We start from the raw sequence: 15,744 nt of genomic DNA on the forward strand, positions 1-15,744 counted from the left end.
TTTCTAAGCATTTAGAAGAGGGAAAGATCATCTCTGCCAAAGAGAATTGAGTAAATATGATCTGGGGAACCTACGCATATGTTTTCATTTTAAGAGTTTGTTTTTGCAGCTAGTGAGCATCATTATAAGACTAGAAAACTATGTTGAAAAACATAGAACCAACTACCATTCACAAGTCATTACAGATAAGCAGACTTACATATCAGCCCGTCCTTTGGTTCCTCAGTAAAGGGCAGTAGTTTGGGAAGGAAGGGAGCATTTCAGTTTCCACTGTGTGCCTGGCACTTTGATTTATTTCAAGAAACCTTTACTGAGTGCCTGGGCTACATTTACTTATGTGATCTTCATTTAATCCCCAACAATCCAACCAAGTGATTATAATTGTTTTATGAGGAAGCTAAAACTCAGAGAGGTTAAGTAACTTGAAAAGGTCACCCAGTTTATAAGTGACAGAGCCTACATTTGAGCCCAAGCACATTTGATTGCAGAGCCATGCTCCTTTCCACTTACCTGAGCGTCTACTTTTCGCTGATGACCTAATCTGGTTTTGTAGCCATAGTAAGTGTTGAAGAGTCAGTTCCTTCTTCACCCAATCTAATGGCAAGTCCTAGAACCAGCTGCTTGAAACTTGGGCTTCATTTGGATACTTTGATTTGTACTCAGAAAGTTAATCTGTTACCTGCTCAAATCTTATTAGAACTTGACTTCCTTTTGACTTTTCAATAATTTATTTTTGTAAAAAATAGCTACATATAGATGGTACAAAATTCAAAAAGGTACAAATGATATATAGTAAAAAATTAGTTTCCCTCTCCCCCTGATCCCTAGCTAACAGTTCTTTTCCATGGAGGCTGCCAGTTTTTTTTAAAAGCCTTTCCAAATTGTTCTGTGCAGATATGAACATTGTATATGTGTTTGTGTGTGTGTATTGGTATATAAATGTATGTTTGTATGTATTCTTTTTCCTGTTTTACTCAAGTAGAAGCTTACTATACTCACTGTTCTGATCTTGCTCTTTTTATTCATCTTTTTATTTGTATTTAGATGTCCCAGGAAGATTTTTTAACAAAAGAAAAACTCAATGAATTTGAAATACGGTTAAGTTGTCACCAAGGCAACATGTATTGAATAGACGTTATTACTGATGGCAGTTCCATCACAGCGTGAAAAATCTAACTCCATAAAGAATGTTTTTATTTCCAAGAGCATTTCACTAACAGTGGTTTTACTACTCATCCAGTGAACGTGTTTATGGATGGTCGACATAGGACTCTTCAGCCCCCATTCTGAGTTCTGGTCTCCTCCCCACCCTGAATGAGGCATCTTTCAAGCACTCTTCAGTCTAAGCTCACTTATTGGGAGGTAGTGGTGAAAATAGAAGCCTAGGTTAGCCCTTTCCTGCCTCCCTCCTTCCTGCCAGTTGAATCTCTCCCACAGATTTTGAGGCCCTCAGGTATGGAGACAGTGCTTGAAAGGAGTGGGTTTGTTTTTGAGCCAGTCCCCACAGCTGGCCTCTGCTGCACCCCTTGGTTACTGCAGATCGCCCAACCCCTCGCCTCCCCGCTCCCATGTACACCCCCGTGTACACACTCTGCAGCCCCGGACTCCTTGCTGTGCCCCTGGGCTCAGGTCTTCCTCAGCTCCCCTTCTGTGGTCAGAGATAGAGGCAAGCGAACAGCTTTTCAGTTCCCTCTCCGCTGGTTTCCAGAGACGGGGAACATCTCAGTCCAGTCGGTCTGTGTGAAAAAGCCCCGATCCTCCACCTCTGAAATCACTTTGCTCTTTGTCAAGCCTCTCAGCCAAACACATTCCCTCCACACAAGACACCCTGATCCCCCCTCATATCTGCCCAACCCGGAACCCTTGGACACATTTTCCTGAAATGGGACATTCCAAGGCATGGGTGTAGAAGGGTTGGTTAACATTTATTTACTAAAGCTACCCAGTTCATCTTTTATATCTTAAAAAATAAGTTTACCTGGTGAAGTTTACCTAAAAGGTGAATGTAAGAGCATCTGAACTTATTCCTTTAGGCCTTGCCATGAGGAAATGACATTTCTCCCATGCCTCTTAAAATGTCGTGCCTACAGATAGATATCAATTGCCAGAAATCCTTTTAATAAAAAGTCCTATGTATTTTGTCAATCATATTATTTTCCTCCTAATATTATTTTACATTTAAAGCTTTTATGAAGCATGCATATTGAAAGCAGTGTTAACACAATTGAAGAATCAGTAACAAAATTTGTGACACAAAAAAACTATTTCTAATGAGGTGAATAAGTTGTAAGAGTTTTTTTTAAGCCTCTCCCTGAGGAAGTGTACAATTAAATACATCCTTACTGCAGGTACATGTTGGTGTTTGTGACATCTAGATGGTTTTTAGGTCATTATTTAATAGTTGTAGGCTTACCCTCTGAGCGAAAATACCCTTGTTTTGCTCTTGTATTTGTATATAGTAACTACTATTCATGTAGTAATTTTACTTTGAAAGTGTTTTCAAGTGTAGTTTTATGTTAGTCTTCAGGTCATCAAGGTATTACTACGCCACACTGGCTCCTTCCCTTTCCTCCAAGGTGCGAACCTTCTAGAGGAGTTCAGAGTTCTGTGAGTGGGTTGGAATTGAGTCAGGCTTCAAGTCACTTTTGTTCTGTGCTGTATTTCTAGTACTCGATAGCCAATAAGAGGCATTCATTAAATACTTGTTTACTTTAACAATGAAGGGATACTAAGACTGAGAGAGACCAAATGCTTCTCTAATTCACACATATGGACAATACAAAGTACCCAGCCGCCCTGAGTCCTACTCCAGTGTACTTTCAGCAAGATAATCTCAGCTCTCTGCTAAAAGAGATTTTCCTTCCCTGAACCTAAACCTGCATTGGCTTTATTGGAGGAGAAGTTTTTCCTTAAAAATTACTTAATTTTAACGGTTTCCCATTTCCTTTTGTCCCACCTCGGGATTGCAAACCAGTTACTGACTTACAGCAAACTAATTTGTGAAGGGCATCTCCATCTTTCATTTTTTTTCTTTTTCTCGTAGGCGATCTTTGGCAGCCAGACACTACCTAACTCCAATTTATGGACAATAAATAATGGTGCAGCTTGCAGAATTTCAAGCGCCACACCTAGTGGCCAGAAGCCAACCACTCTGCCACAAAAAGTGGTGCCAGCTCCAAGTTCTTCCTCCTCCCTGGTCCCCAAACCCCCGTCCAATCACAAACAAGTCCTCAGAAAGGCAGCATCCCAGAGGGCTTCCAAGTAAGTTTTCAGTAATCTTCTGTTCAATTTCTTCTGAGTTGTATCAATTATATGCTAACAGTACTCTCTATTTCTGGAGCCTCAAGACAGTTTGTGCTGAAATGTTGAAAAGAACACCTGATGGGGAATAAAGGCTAACTGGTTCTCAGCCCTGGCTACAAATTAGAATCACCTGGGGAGCTATTGCAACATGGCCAATGTCAAGGCTGTACCCTGTGGGAGGGGCAGGCACTGCTCTTTTACGTTCCCCAGTGGTTGTGATGAGTGCTGCCACTGGCAGGGTTCAGGGTCATTGCTAACTAACTCTTCTGGCCTCTAGCAGGAACCTCAATCAGACAGTGCACTGGGTAACAGTGCTGAACTGTGGGCTTGGAGGGAGGAAATGAAAACTTCCTCCTGGATGTGTTCTTCTTTTGGTCATTCTACAGAGTTAGATCTTTTCATATATATTTCAGATAAAATGCAATACTCTTCCCTCTCCCCCACCCTTGTTTGTTCATTTTTAGGCATTTGAAAGGGAAGACATAGGATTGGGATTTCATTAGAGGGATTAACTTCATTGACATTAGTCATCAGGCTCTGTGTAGCAACAATGTTTCTAATACCTTTTGTCATCTACCTATTTTACCTCAAAAAAGACATTTCCGTACCTGAATCACGTTTTTTAGGTCACGTCCTTCACTGTACCTCCAGCCATCTTCCCTAGTAAACCAGAAATGGACTGGTAAAAGGAGTGTTGGTTCTAACAGCCCCTCTCCATTTAAAATTGGGGAACTTATCAAAGATGTCTGGAAGAGGCAGGCATTCCCTGATGGATAAACGCCTAGAGGAGATTTGTGTATTTCTCTTGTTCTCATTGAGGCTCCCCATTCATTTGTCTTTCACAAAATCAATTTTAGTTGTAAGAAGGAATCCTAGGGCATAGAAAAAGCAGTTAGTGTTTTTCCCCCCTTGGATAATGAATCAAATTCTGGATTTGGATCGAAAACAATCCCTCGTGGTTGTTTTAATTGTATTGCTGCCATTATTCATTTATCCAACAAACGTTTATTCAGTGCCTACCAAGTGCCAAGCACTGTTCTAAGAATAACAGGCATCGTAATGACTTTATAGAACTATCTGGAGCAGTAGGAGAGGGCAGTGGGAAGGTTGCAGTTCGTGGTTGAGAGCCAATAGCACGATAAGAAGGATGTATGGTCCCTCACCCTAGAAAGAATAGCCTTGAATCCTAAAGGGTGCAGCCTCTGGAGCCAGCCTGCCTGTGTCCCATCCCACCCCACCCCCCCCCCCCACACACACACACTCTTTATTAACGTGAGATCTTCGACGAGTTACAAATTACTTAAACTCTTGACTTCAGTTTCCTTATTTGTGAAGTGGGGATAACAAAGTGTATTTGCTTCATAGGACAGTTGATAAATATTAGCAGACTTAATATCTGTAAAGTACATAGCACAAGACCTAGCACACTTAAGAACTCAGTAAGCCTTAGTAACCATTATAAGCATTCCAAAACCACACTTTCATTCCCAGGTTTGAGAAGCCCACAGTTAGGTGGGAATATCAGTGAGTTGGATATGAATGTTGAATTTGCCAGTGTGCTCCTCGTTTGTGGCTTTTCCGATTATTGCTGAGATGGCCCGTGGTGGCCCTGTGGCTAGTCTGCTGGTGGAGAGGGGGGCTCCGTCAGCAGGCAGCAGGACTGGACATTCGAGGACCCCACTCACTGCCGTGAACTCACTGCTGGCAGGAGAGCACTTGAGGCTTCTGAGATGGAATTGCAGCTCTATGGACAAACTTTGCTTTGCTGCATTTTTGTGGTTTCTTCTCTCTGACGGGCAGGAGTGTGGGAAAACCGGAAGCAGCTCAGCACCAAAAAAGCACAGAAGAGGGGGGGAAAGCAAGATTTCTTCAGAATTTAAGAAATATAATCCAAGTATCAAAAGGCATGCTATGAGGCGTTGTTCCAGGAAATAGTTTCCAATTTGCCTTTAAAACTCTAGCACAAGTCTCTGAAGCTAAATAAGTTAGCACTAATGGAGACCTGAACATCCTTTCCCTTATATGTAAGCTGTAGTGCCGTGAGGACCCTGCTGTTTTCAATATGCTTCCGACTCTTAGAAAAAAGAGAATAGCATTGTTTTTCTCTGAACTGCCTCAATGAAAAGTTCCCCCTAGGAAGTATCCAGATAAAGTTTTTTAAAATAATCTTTTTATTTAAGAATTATTTTAGATTTACAGAAAAGCTGTCAAGATAGTACACATAAAGATAAATAAACCCAGTTTTCCCCACGGTTAACATCCTATACAGCCATGGTACATTTGAAGACTGTGCCATACTAAGGAACTGTCATCAGTACATTACTATGAACTAAACTCCATACTTTATTTGGATTGATGAAGTTATTTTTAATCTAGAGAAACCTTTCATGGCTCCCGAAATCAGCATCCTGAGTATCAGTCAATACACTATTCTTATTGTTCTGAAGTAATTCTTGTTCCTAGCAAGCATAGTAAGTTACTTAACATCTGTGTGACTCAGTTTCTTATTTAAAATAGGGATAGTAATAGTACCTGCCTCATGGGGTTATTAAGAGAAATAAATGAATTAATGAATGTCAAGCACAAATACAGTGCCTGGTACATAATAAATGCTAAATAAGCGTTAGGTATTATGGTTAATACTAAGTTGGCACTTCAAGAAATTTTCACGTAATTTTTTACTTTCTTCCTACAAGGTGTGTTGCTTCATTTGCTTGGAGCTTATTGCGGCCTTTATTTGGGCTCAGTTCAGATTAATCAGGAACCCTCAGTTATGACTGGAGGGAGATACAGAGTTGCACTCAGGAATGCCATAGTTGTCCCAAGAGACACAGCTAATGAGAAGTTGTAATGAGCTTTTGACCGTGCCAAGCCCTGGGTTTTTGGGTTGAACTTCAGACTTCTCCTAGCACAGCAGTTGGCACTGGACAAATATAGAAGCAATTTCCAAGAGCATCAAAGTTTCCACATCCTAGAGGGTTGAATCTAGAGAACAATGGAACATAAAAGATGGAATGTCGTTTGGATTTTGGTGCAAAGGGAATTGAGAATCAGAACAGTGGGGTCCTGTTTCTTTAGGATAGTAGTCAAGTCACTTTTCCTCTAAAGGTTTCAGCTTCCCATCTGTAAAACAAAACCCACTGTCCCCACTGAATAATTAACCAAAATAACCTGTTTTCAGTCTATTATGTTGAAAGCTTTTTTATGAACATGTTTGTTTTTTAATATTGATGCTTTACAGCCATTTTCCTCATCCTTTCTTGGCCCAGCAGTTCTTTGTTATAGTTCTCAAATTCATATATTTATATTTCTTTTAGCTAAATCTCACTTGTCAATTCTGTGAAGAGAGTGATTTAGAAATTTTTTTACCTTTTCCATGGCGCCAATACCCTTTTTTTATTTTCCTCTTTAATGTTTGTAACACTTCATAATTTAGTACCAACTTCAGATCCTCCTTTCAGAACTATTTGTGGTATTTCTTCCAAGCAGTCAGCTGAACTAGGAAGGATGACAGCCTGTGAACAACTGCATGCATATGAACTGTTCCTTCCTTGTAAAAGACCTTTTTTTTTCAGAGCCAGAATCACACTCTCCCGGAAATATGGAGAAAGAAACCTGAGATGATTAAAGTTTGCCAGGGAGGTGGGCAAAACTCATAGACTAGAGATGAATTTGGAAGGTCAGGGTCAAAGCTGTTTACCTTGGGACTTCTCTGAAGAAAGAAAACTGTATGAGAAACACCAGACTTAACACATTTTTGACCGGAGACGTATTACGGCCACAGGCATTAGTTTCTGCAAAAATCCCCCAGTCAGTAATGTGTTAACTAAAGGACTTTTCTTTAAATAGCTGGGGTTACCTTTCCTTGCCAGGTTTTAGGATATCCTGCCTCAGGGTGACCTCAGTAGAAATTGAAGTCAACTGCTGTTCTGTGTCAGCACCCAGGACAGTGGTGTTTGCTAAAGGCTGCTAGGGATTAGGAAGGAGGAAAGCAATCGAGAGCCCGGGAGCATGTTAAACCAAATACCAATTAATGTGACTGGAACATTTGGTGATGTCAGCAATATGATGGAGGTGCTCAGAGGTTAATGTCAGAAAAATATAAAAATAAGGATCAGGAAGAAAATATGCTATATCTTTTTAACATATGAGTCATTAACCGGAAGCAAAGTGATCAGGAGTTATAATGGTCCAAAAGTAGGGTCTTGATGTGAGCACTGAAGATGTCATATTATAGGTTAACCATCTTCTCTCAGCCTTTCAGCCTTTCATTATGTGTAGTTTCAAGAAATATAATTGAATCTGTAGCATATCCATCCTTAAATATAAGATTTCTAAATTATGCATTTCCCAAATATATAATCATAGACTTTCAGTGATGGAAGATAAAGGCCTGGATGAAGGCACAATGTCGAGCTTTGGGTATAGCAAGGTATACAGATGGTCAGTGGCAGAACCAAAGCCAGAATTCATATCACCCACAGTGCTAACCCCATACTCTTCCCAGTAGACCACTGATTTCAGACCCCCCTACCAATCCATTCAAATCCATTCTGTACAGCAAGTGGCAGATTAATCATCTTAAAATATTGCCTTTGGGAAAAGACAGTGTCAGCACTTAGGAACTCACTTCCCTTCCTTTCCACGCCAGTTTTACCACTTAAGTGGCCAATGAAATACTCAAGAGGAGGAAGAATTAGTGTCACCCTCATACTGCGGTGTTGGGGAAATGTCTGTTAGATGTAGCACAAGAAGGACTGGATAGAACAACAACATCAAGGTCTTTATATACTGCCTGTCTATGGGAGTGCAGTGTAGGAAAATAGTGGGAGCCCTGGAATACACCAGACGATGCCCTCTCACTCTAAGGGGTAGGCCTGGGGCTAGAAGGAGCTAAGGGCCAGTTGAGGAGTCACCACTTAGGCTCCCTTTCCTGTACCAGCCTCAGCGTTTGGACCTCAGTGGCGGCATTAGGGGATCTTAGGAATTGGTTTGGGCATGATGACGATGACATCAGTCAGAGAACTAGGTACTAGTAATCACTTCTAACCAAAAGTTGCCATTGGGATATGTATGGTCCAGTGGGGAGAGAAATACGTGAGAGTCATAGAATGATGGATCTTCCTTTGGTGATTCATACTTAGGTAATTTAAATTAAAATCTTACTTCTCATTCCTGCTTGCTGGGATGTTAAAATGGTAATATAAATGTTGGGTATTTCCCATCTCTCACTTCCCTTCTTTCATATCTGATTATAAAAATGCCTTTTTTAAAGGTTTGGACAGAAACTTAAAATAGCCTTTGATAGAATTCCTATCAGTTTCTCTGTAATCCTGTGTCCTTATTAGCAAACTTAGACTTTCTTCTCCGAGGATGAGCAAATATTTTAAAATCTTGGGGCCTGGGAGTAGATAGTATAGCTTAAAAGAAAGCTCCATGGAGAAGATTCAGAGGAGCTGCCAACCTCCAAAATAAGTTTAATCAAGAAAGGAAACAACATTTTAGAAAATCCCTAATGTGCATTGGTGTGTAGAGCTAGAAAAATCTATCTAAGAGAGAGCAAGCAGCCTGGGGTCCAGGAAGGATTAAATGGAAATGAGAACACCTGAGTGAAAAATTGGGTTGAACACAGTGAATCGAGATTGGGCACTGCAGAAAATTGAATTAATGAAATTCAGGACAGACTTTTAAAATTCTGCCAAAATTCTGAGGAAAAAGTATATACAAAGGTAAAAACGCTGAGAGAAAAGATAGGTTCAACCTAAAATAGTGAATTCCAGAATAAGAATAGAATAGTCATTGTTATAGGCAAAATAGACCTAACATAAGGACATAAAGGGTTTTGAACAATATAATTAATGAGATTAAATTAACAGACATGCAGTTTTATGCCCTGCAGAGCTCCCATGGAGTATTTTTCAAAACGAAACGATTTCAGTGTAAATCCTAAAAAAATGGAAATTATACAGTCTTCATTCTCTGACCACTTTACAATAAAATATTAAAAATCTAGACAAATGTCCAAATAATTTTAGAATGTTAAAACATTCTTTTAAGTAACTTGGATCAAAATTATTTTGGAAACTACCTTGAAAATAAGAATTCTACATATCAGAACAAGACAAGAAAGCCCACTCTAGCCACTTTTATTCAGCAGTTAGGCAAGAAAAGGAAATAAAAGGCATCAGTTTGGAAAGTAAGAAGTAAAACTGTCTATTTGCAGATGCCACTATTTGCAGACAACATGATATTGCATACAGGTTGCATACAACCCTAAAGACCCCACCAAAAGACTGTTAGAACTCATAAATGAATTCAGTAAAATTTCAGGATACAAAATTAGTATACAGAAATCTGTTGAATTTCTCTATACTAACAATAAACTATAAGAAAGAGAAATTAAGAAAAGAGTGCCTTTTACAATTACATCAGAAAGAATAAAATACCTAGGAATAAATCTAACCAAGGGGGTGAGAAGGTCTGTTCACTGAATGCTATAAGGCACTGATGAAAGAAATTGAAGACAAAAATAAATGGAAAGATATTCCATGCTTATGGATTGGAAGAATTAATATTGTTAAAATGCCCATACTACCCAAAGCAATCTACAGATTCAGTGCAATCCCTATCACAATTCCAATGGCATTTTTCACAGAAATAGAACAAAAATCCTAAAATTTGTATGGAACCACAGAAGACGCAAATAGCCCAGGCAATCTTTTTTTTTTTTTTTTTTTTTTTTTTTTTTTTTTTATAAATTTATTTATTTATTTATCTTTGGCTGTGTTGGGTCTTCGTTGCTGCGCGAGGGCTTCCTCCAGTTGCGGCAAGCGGGGGCCACTCTTCATCGCAGTGCGCGGGCCTCTCACTATCGCGGCCTCTCTTGTTGCGGAGCACAGGCTCCAGACGCGCAGGCTCAGTAGTTGTGGCTCACGGGCCCAGCTGCTCCGCGGCATGTGGGATCCTCCCAGACCAGGGCTCGAACCCGCGTCCCCTGCATTGGCAGGCGGACTCCCAACCACTGCGCCACCAGGGAAGCCCTAGCCCAGGCAATCTTGAGAAAGGAAAACAAAGCTGGAGGCATCATGCTCCCTGATTTGAAACGATATTACAAAGCTACAGTGATCAAAACAGTATTGGCATAAAAACGGACACATAGATCAATGGAACAGAATAGAGATCCCAGAAATAAATCCAGACATGTATGGTCAATTAATTTACGACAAAGGAGCCAGGACAGTCTCTTCAATAAATGGTTTTGGAAAAATTGAATAGCCACATGGAAAAGAATGAAACTGGACTACTATCTTAAAACATACACAAAAATTAACTCAAAATGAATTAAAGACTTGAATGTAAGAATGGAAACCATAAAGCTCCTAAAAGAAAACATAGGCAGTAATCTGCTTGACTTGGTCTTGGCGATGAGTTTTTGGATTTGACAACAAAAGCAAAAATAAACAAGTGGAACTACATCAAATCTAAAAGTTTCTGCACAGCAAAGGAAATCAACAAAATGAAAAGACAACCTACCGAATGGGAGAAAATACTTGTAAATCATGCATCTGATAAGGGGTTAATATCCAGTTATATAAAGAACTCATAAACTCAATAGCAAAAAACAATCCAATTAAAAAACGGGCAGAGGAACTGAATAGACATTTTTCCAAAGAAGACATACAGATGGCCAACAGGCACAGGAAAAGGTGTTCAACATCACTAATCATCAGGGAAAGGCAAATCAAAACCACGGGAGATACTACCTCATACCTGTTAGAATGATTGTCATCAAAAAGATAAGAGATAGCAAGTGTCGGCAAGAATGTGAAGAAAAGGAACCCTTATGCACCGTTGGTGGGAATGTAAGTTGGTACAGTCACTATGGGAAACAGTATGGAGGTTCCTCAAAAAATTAAAAATAGAACTACCATATGATCCAACAACCCTGCTCCTGGGTATATAGCCAAAGGAAATGAAAACCGGATGTTGAAAAGATATCTGCACTTCCCGTGTTCATTGCAGCATTATTCACAATAGCTAAGATATGAAAACAACCAAAATGTCCATCAATGGATGAATAAAGAAGATATGTTTTATATTTATATATATATATATATATATATATATATATATATATATAATGGAATATTATTCAGCCATGAGAAAGAAGTAAATCCTGCCATTTGTAACAACATAGGTGGATCTTGAGGGCATTATGCTAAGTGAAACTGGACAGAGAAAGGCAAATACTGCATGGTATCTCTTATGTGTGGAATAAAAAAAAAAAAGTCAAACTCATAGAAACAGAAAGGTTGTTGCCAGGGGCTGGGGTAGGGAGAAATAGGGAGAGGTTGGTAAAAGGGTACAAACTTTCAGCTATAAGTGAATAAAAATAAAGTCTGAGGATCTAAGGTAAAATATGGTGACTATAGTTGATAACACTGTATTGTATAATTGAAATTTGCTAAGAGAGTAGAACTTAAATGTTCTCACCAAGGAGAAGGAGAAGAAGAAAGAAAAAGGTAAGTATGTGAGGTAATAGATGTGAGGTAAATAACTAGATAGGGGAATCCTTCCACAATGCATATGTATGTCAAATCACCATGATGTACTTTGAATATCTTGTAATTTTATATGTCAAGTCAATAAAGCTGAAATAATTTTTAAAAACAAAAAAAAGAATTATATGTATCAACACTTATATTTGAAATTTAGGCAAAGATGCACTCAAAGGTAAATTCATAATTATTTTCAGTGTTAAATATGGAAAGATTGTAAAGAAATTAACCAAGATACAAATGGCAAATGAGCTTCAACCAATGTAGTGGTTTCAGCTGATTACAGCAGAGTGTCAGGTTAAAAAGAATTATGAGGACTTCTGTGAGCTCAGCAAGACAGAGTGCTGTGATAGATTAGTAATGTCTGATGTTGAGCGTAGTGAATATGCACGCCACATATTTGTCATACCTGAACTAAGCTTCCATCTCTAGAAGTTAGAAAAGGGTCAATAAAACAAAGCTAAGAAAAACAGATCAAAGAAAATCAAGAAGAAAGCAATATAAGCTGAAAAGCAAGCAGCAAAATTAGTTAAATCCAAAACCTTGTTTAGTTCGGGGTAGGGGGACAGGGAAGGAGAAAATAAACAGTTCTGCCAGAAAAATAAGAGAATTAAAATTAGAAGTTTTAAAAAGTAGATATAGGGGAGATTGAAAAATTATGAGGACACTGCACACAATCATATGCTACTAAATTTTTTAAACTGGATGAAAGATAATATTTTGAAAAATATGAACTATCAAAATTGGTTCTTGAATAAAAAGAAAACCCAAGTAGAACAAGGTAGAAGTTTTTGAACTATCCAAATGGGTTCTTAAAGAAATAGGGTACACACATAGGCCTAGGAAGCAATTTTAAAGTATTGTCTCTAAAGTAGTTCTTTGAACCTTTTTCCTGAAATCTTTGGAGGCTTCCAGTTGCCTGCGAGGTAAAGTTGAGAGTCCTTACTCTGGACATTGAAGCCCTCTGCAGTATGTCCTCCATCCTGTCTCCAGTCTGCTTCACACATGGCTCCGTTCATTGTTCCTACCTGCTCATGTCATGCCCCCTGCACAGAATGCCCTTAACTATCTTGAATCTAAGTCCTGCCTTTTATTCAAGATCAGGTTCTAATTTATCACCTTGACGCAGCTTGACCAGATGCCCATTCTCAACTCCTCAGCTGACTCTTCCATCTGCCTCCTTGTCTTATTTTTCCTTTTCATATGTGTTCTGCTTTTCGTTAAGTCTATTAGGGACAGATATCTTGTCTTCATCCTTTTATCATATATATATTGAATGTGCACTGCTGTGCATTGCTCTAAATATTGGTGATAACACCAGTGGACGAGACAGACATGAGCCCTCTTTTCATGAGGGTTGTTTTCGAGAGACGAGAGAAGTTCAGCCCCTGATATAGCTTATATTCATGATAAGTTCTCAGGAAATGGTAGTGGAGGAGGTGGTGGTGAAGATAGAGATGGTGGCTACATAGTATTTTGCATCAAGGTGAATGCATCAAGGGTCACTAAGTAACAATTATCTCTTCGTTAGTTATTTAGACCATGTAGAGTAGTGTATGGGAGGCAGTAGAGTACAACTGCTAATATCCCAAGATTTCAAATTAGACTTGAATCCTGCCTCTTTTACTTAATTGACTGTTATTTAGGGATACCTCTAAGCTTCTGTTTTGTTATCTGCAAAATATTACTACGTCGTGGAGCTGTTCTTAGGATTAAAGGAGATCATGTGTTTCCCTGACATATATTAAGTGTCCATTGCATGCTGGTTGATGTAGTTTATAATTCCTGCTGCTGTTATTGTTCCCTGTTAAAAGAAATCTCACTTTTGTTGTTAGTAAACTGATATTCGTAAGTGTGATTTGGCTCTAGCTAGCAAGGCTATGGAAATTCACACACATTCTGATTTCCTGAACACTAATAACTCTAATGACTACTGAAGGCAAAGGCTTAGTTTCAAACAAAACTAAAGATTAGATTTGGACTTACTGACTTGCAGTCAAGTTGGCTCCATAAGTTCTCACTTAGTATTCCGCCTATGCTTCAAATAGCAGTGATAGATAAAAAGCTTAAAGAAGAAAAAAGAAACAAGGGAAGCATCTCCTTGGCCCCAAAGTGTACAGAAATGAATGGCAATCAGTGAATGAGGCTGAAGCAACAAGTTTTCTGAGCCCTGCTGTGGAAGCAGGCAGTGGCAGCCTGGAGCTCAGCTCTTGTGGCATGTTGGGGCCTGAGAGCACCCTACCCAAGAGGAGAGACTCATTAGTAGAAAATAAAACAGTGATTTTTTTCAACTGGAGATGATGTTGCCCCCCAGAGGACATTTGACAATGTCTGGAGTCATTGGTTGTCATAATTGAGCAGGGGGGAGGGGTGTTGCTTCTGGCATCTAATGAGTAGAGTCTAGGGATGCTACTAAACATCCTGCAAAGCACAGGACAGTTACCCACAGTGAAGAATTATCCAGTCCAAAATGTCAGTAGTACCAAGGTTGAAAACTCCTGAGCTAAAGAATGCACTGGGCTCTTCTACAGGGAGACTGACAAAGCTGACATGGACCCACTGGCTGAGGCTCCATCTTTATATAAGGCTATGGGCCTACAGAGTTAGAAAGATAATGAAATACCCTTGCAACTGTTCATGTCTCAGAACTCACCTGGATTTCTATTTATCTCTGAGGCAGGGGCACCAGAATACCACTGTCAAGTCTGGTTCTGGACTGGGGTCAGGGGGACTGGGTAGAGGCAACTGTAAAATCTTCAGACAGGGAGGGGTGAGTAAGTAGGGAGACAAAGGGGGGAAATGATTTCTATTCAAAATGAGCCTGCAAACCAAAATTCTAAAACACATGAATAAATCTAATATTAAGAAGGATTGCCAGCAGAATCAGCAACTGGACCATGAATTCCTTGCAGATGAAATGAATATTTTTGAATGGTCAGACATATTAGATATTAGATCGTGTATCTAACAGTATCTTGTGGAGCATGACATGTGACTCTGATAGGAATATCAGAAGAGAGAGCTGAAAGATAGATGAACAAGCAATACTTTAAAAAATAATAACTGAGGGGCTTCCCTGGTGGCGCAGTGATTGAGAATCCGCCTGCCAATGCAGGGGACATGGGTTCGAGCCCTGGTCTGGGAAGATCCCACATGCCGCGGAGCAACTGGGCCCGTGAGCCACAACTACTGAGCCTGCGCGTCTGGAGCCTGTGCTCCGCAACAAGAGAGGCCGCGATAGTGAGAGGTCCGTGCACCGCGATGAAGAGTGGCCCCCCCTTGCCGCAACTAGAGAAACCCCTCGCACAGAAACGAAGACCCAACACAGCCAAAAATAAATAAAATAATAATAATAATAACTGAGAATTTTCTGGAACTGGAGAAAGATATGAGTCCTCAGCTAAAAAAAAAAAATCATTTCTTGTACCAAAATAAATGCACCTCTAGACACATCATAGTGACAGTGCAGACCATCAAGCATACATGGGGAGTCTCACGTATCATCTGAAAGAAAATTCACTTTAACTACAAAGGAAAACAGAATACCAGCATTCTTCTCTTCAGAAGTAATAAGTGGCAGAAGACAAGAGCTAATAGCTTTACAGTGTTGAGGTAAAGTAACTTTCAGTCTAGAATTTTATATATAGCTAAATTGTCATTCAAGAAAGAAGGCAAAAAAATAATAATTTGAGATATTCAAAGTCTAAAGAGTATACCACCTATGGCCTTCACTGAAAGAACTAACAAAGATAAGTGTGAACACAGAATAACATGAAACAGTGAAGTGCAAAAATTTTATAAAATGTCTATAAATGTTAGTGACTATAAAAATAATTGTTGGTCTTCTTTAAAAAGATAAAACACGTTTAAGACAACGACAGGA

The 15,744-nt window shown here is 39.4% G+C and overlaps 1 protein-coding gene across 9 annotated transcripts in view; it reads left to right on the top strand.

Annotated features, from left to right (window-relative positions):
• TTLL5 (tubulin tyrosine ligase like 5) overlaps positions 1–15,744 on the top strand; it is a 319,306-nt gene that overhangs the window by 226,913 nt on the left and 76,649 nt on the right. For 8 of the 9 annotated variants that reach the window (XM_059914699.1, XM_059914700.1, XM_059914707.1 and 5 more), the window contains one exon: positions 3,044–3,261. In XM_059914699.1, coding sequence (XP_059770682.1) covers positions 3,044–3,261 — 218 coding nt within the window. Of the gene's footprint in view, positions 1–3,043; positions 3,266–15,744 lie in introns of those variants that run through there. The other variant, XM_059914704.1, reaches the window with a different exon arrangement.

This window comes from Balaenoptera ricei, chromosome 2, assembly GCF_028023285.1.
Source record: "Balaenoptera ricei isolate mBalRic1 chromosome 2, mBalRic1.hap2, whole genome shotgun sequence".
Taxonomy (NCBI): domain Eukaryota; kingdom Metazoa; phylum Chordata; class Mammalia; order Artiodactyla; family Balaenopteridae; genus Balaenoptera; species Balaenoptera ricei.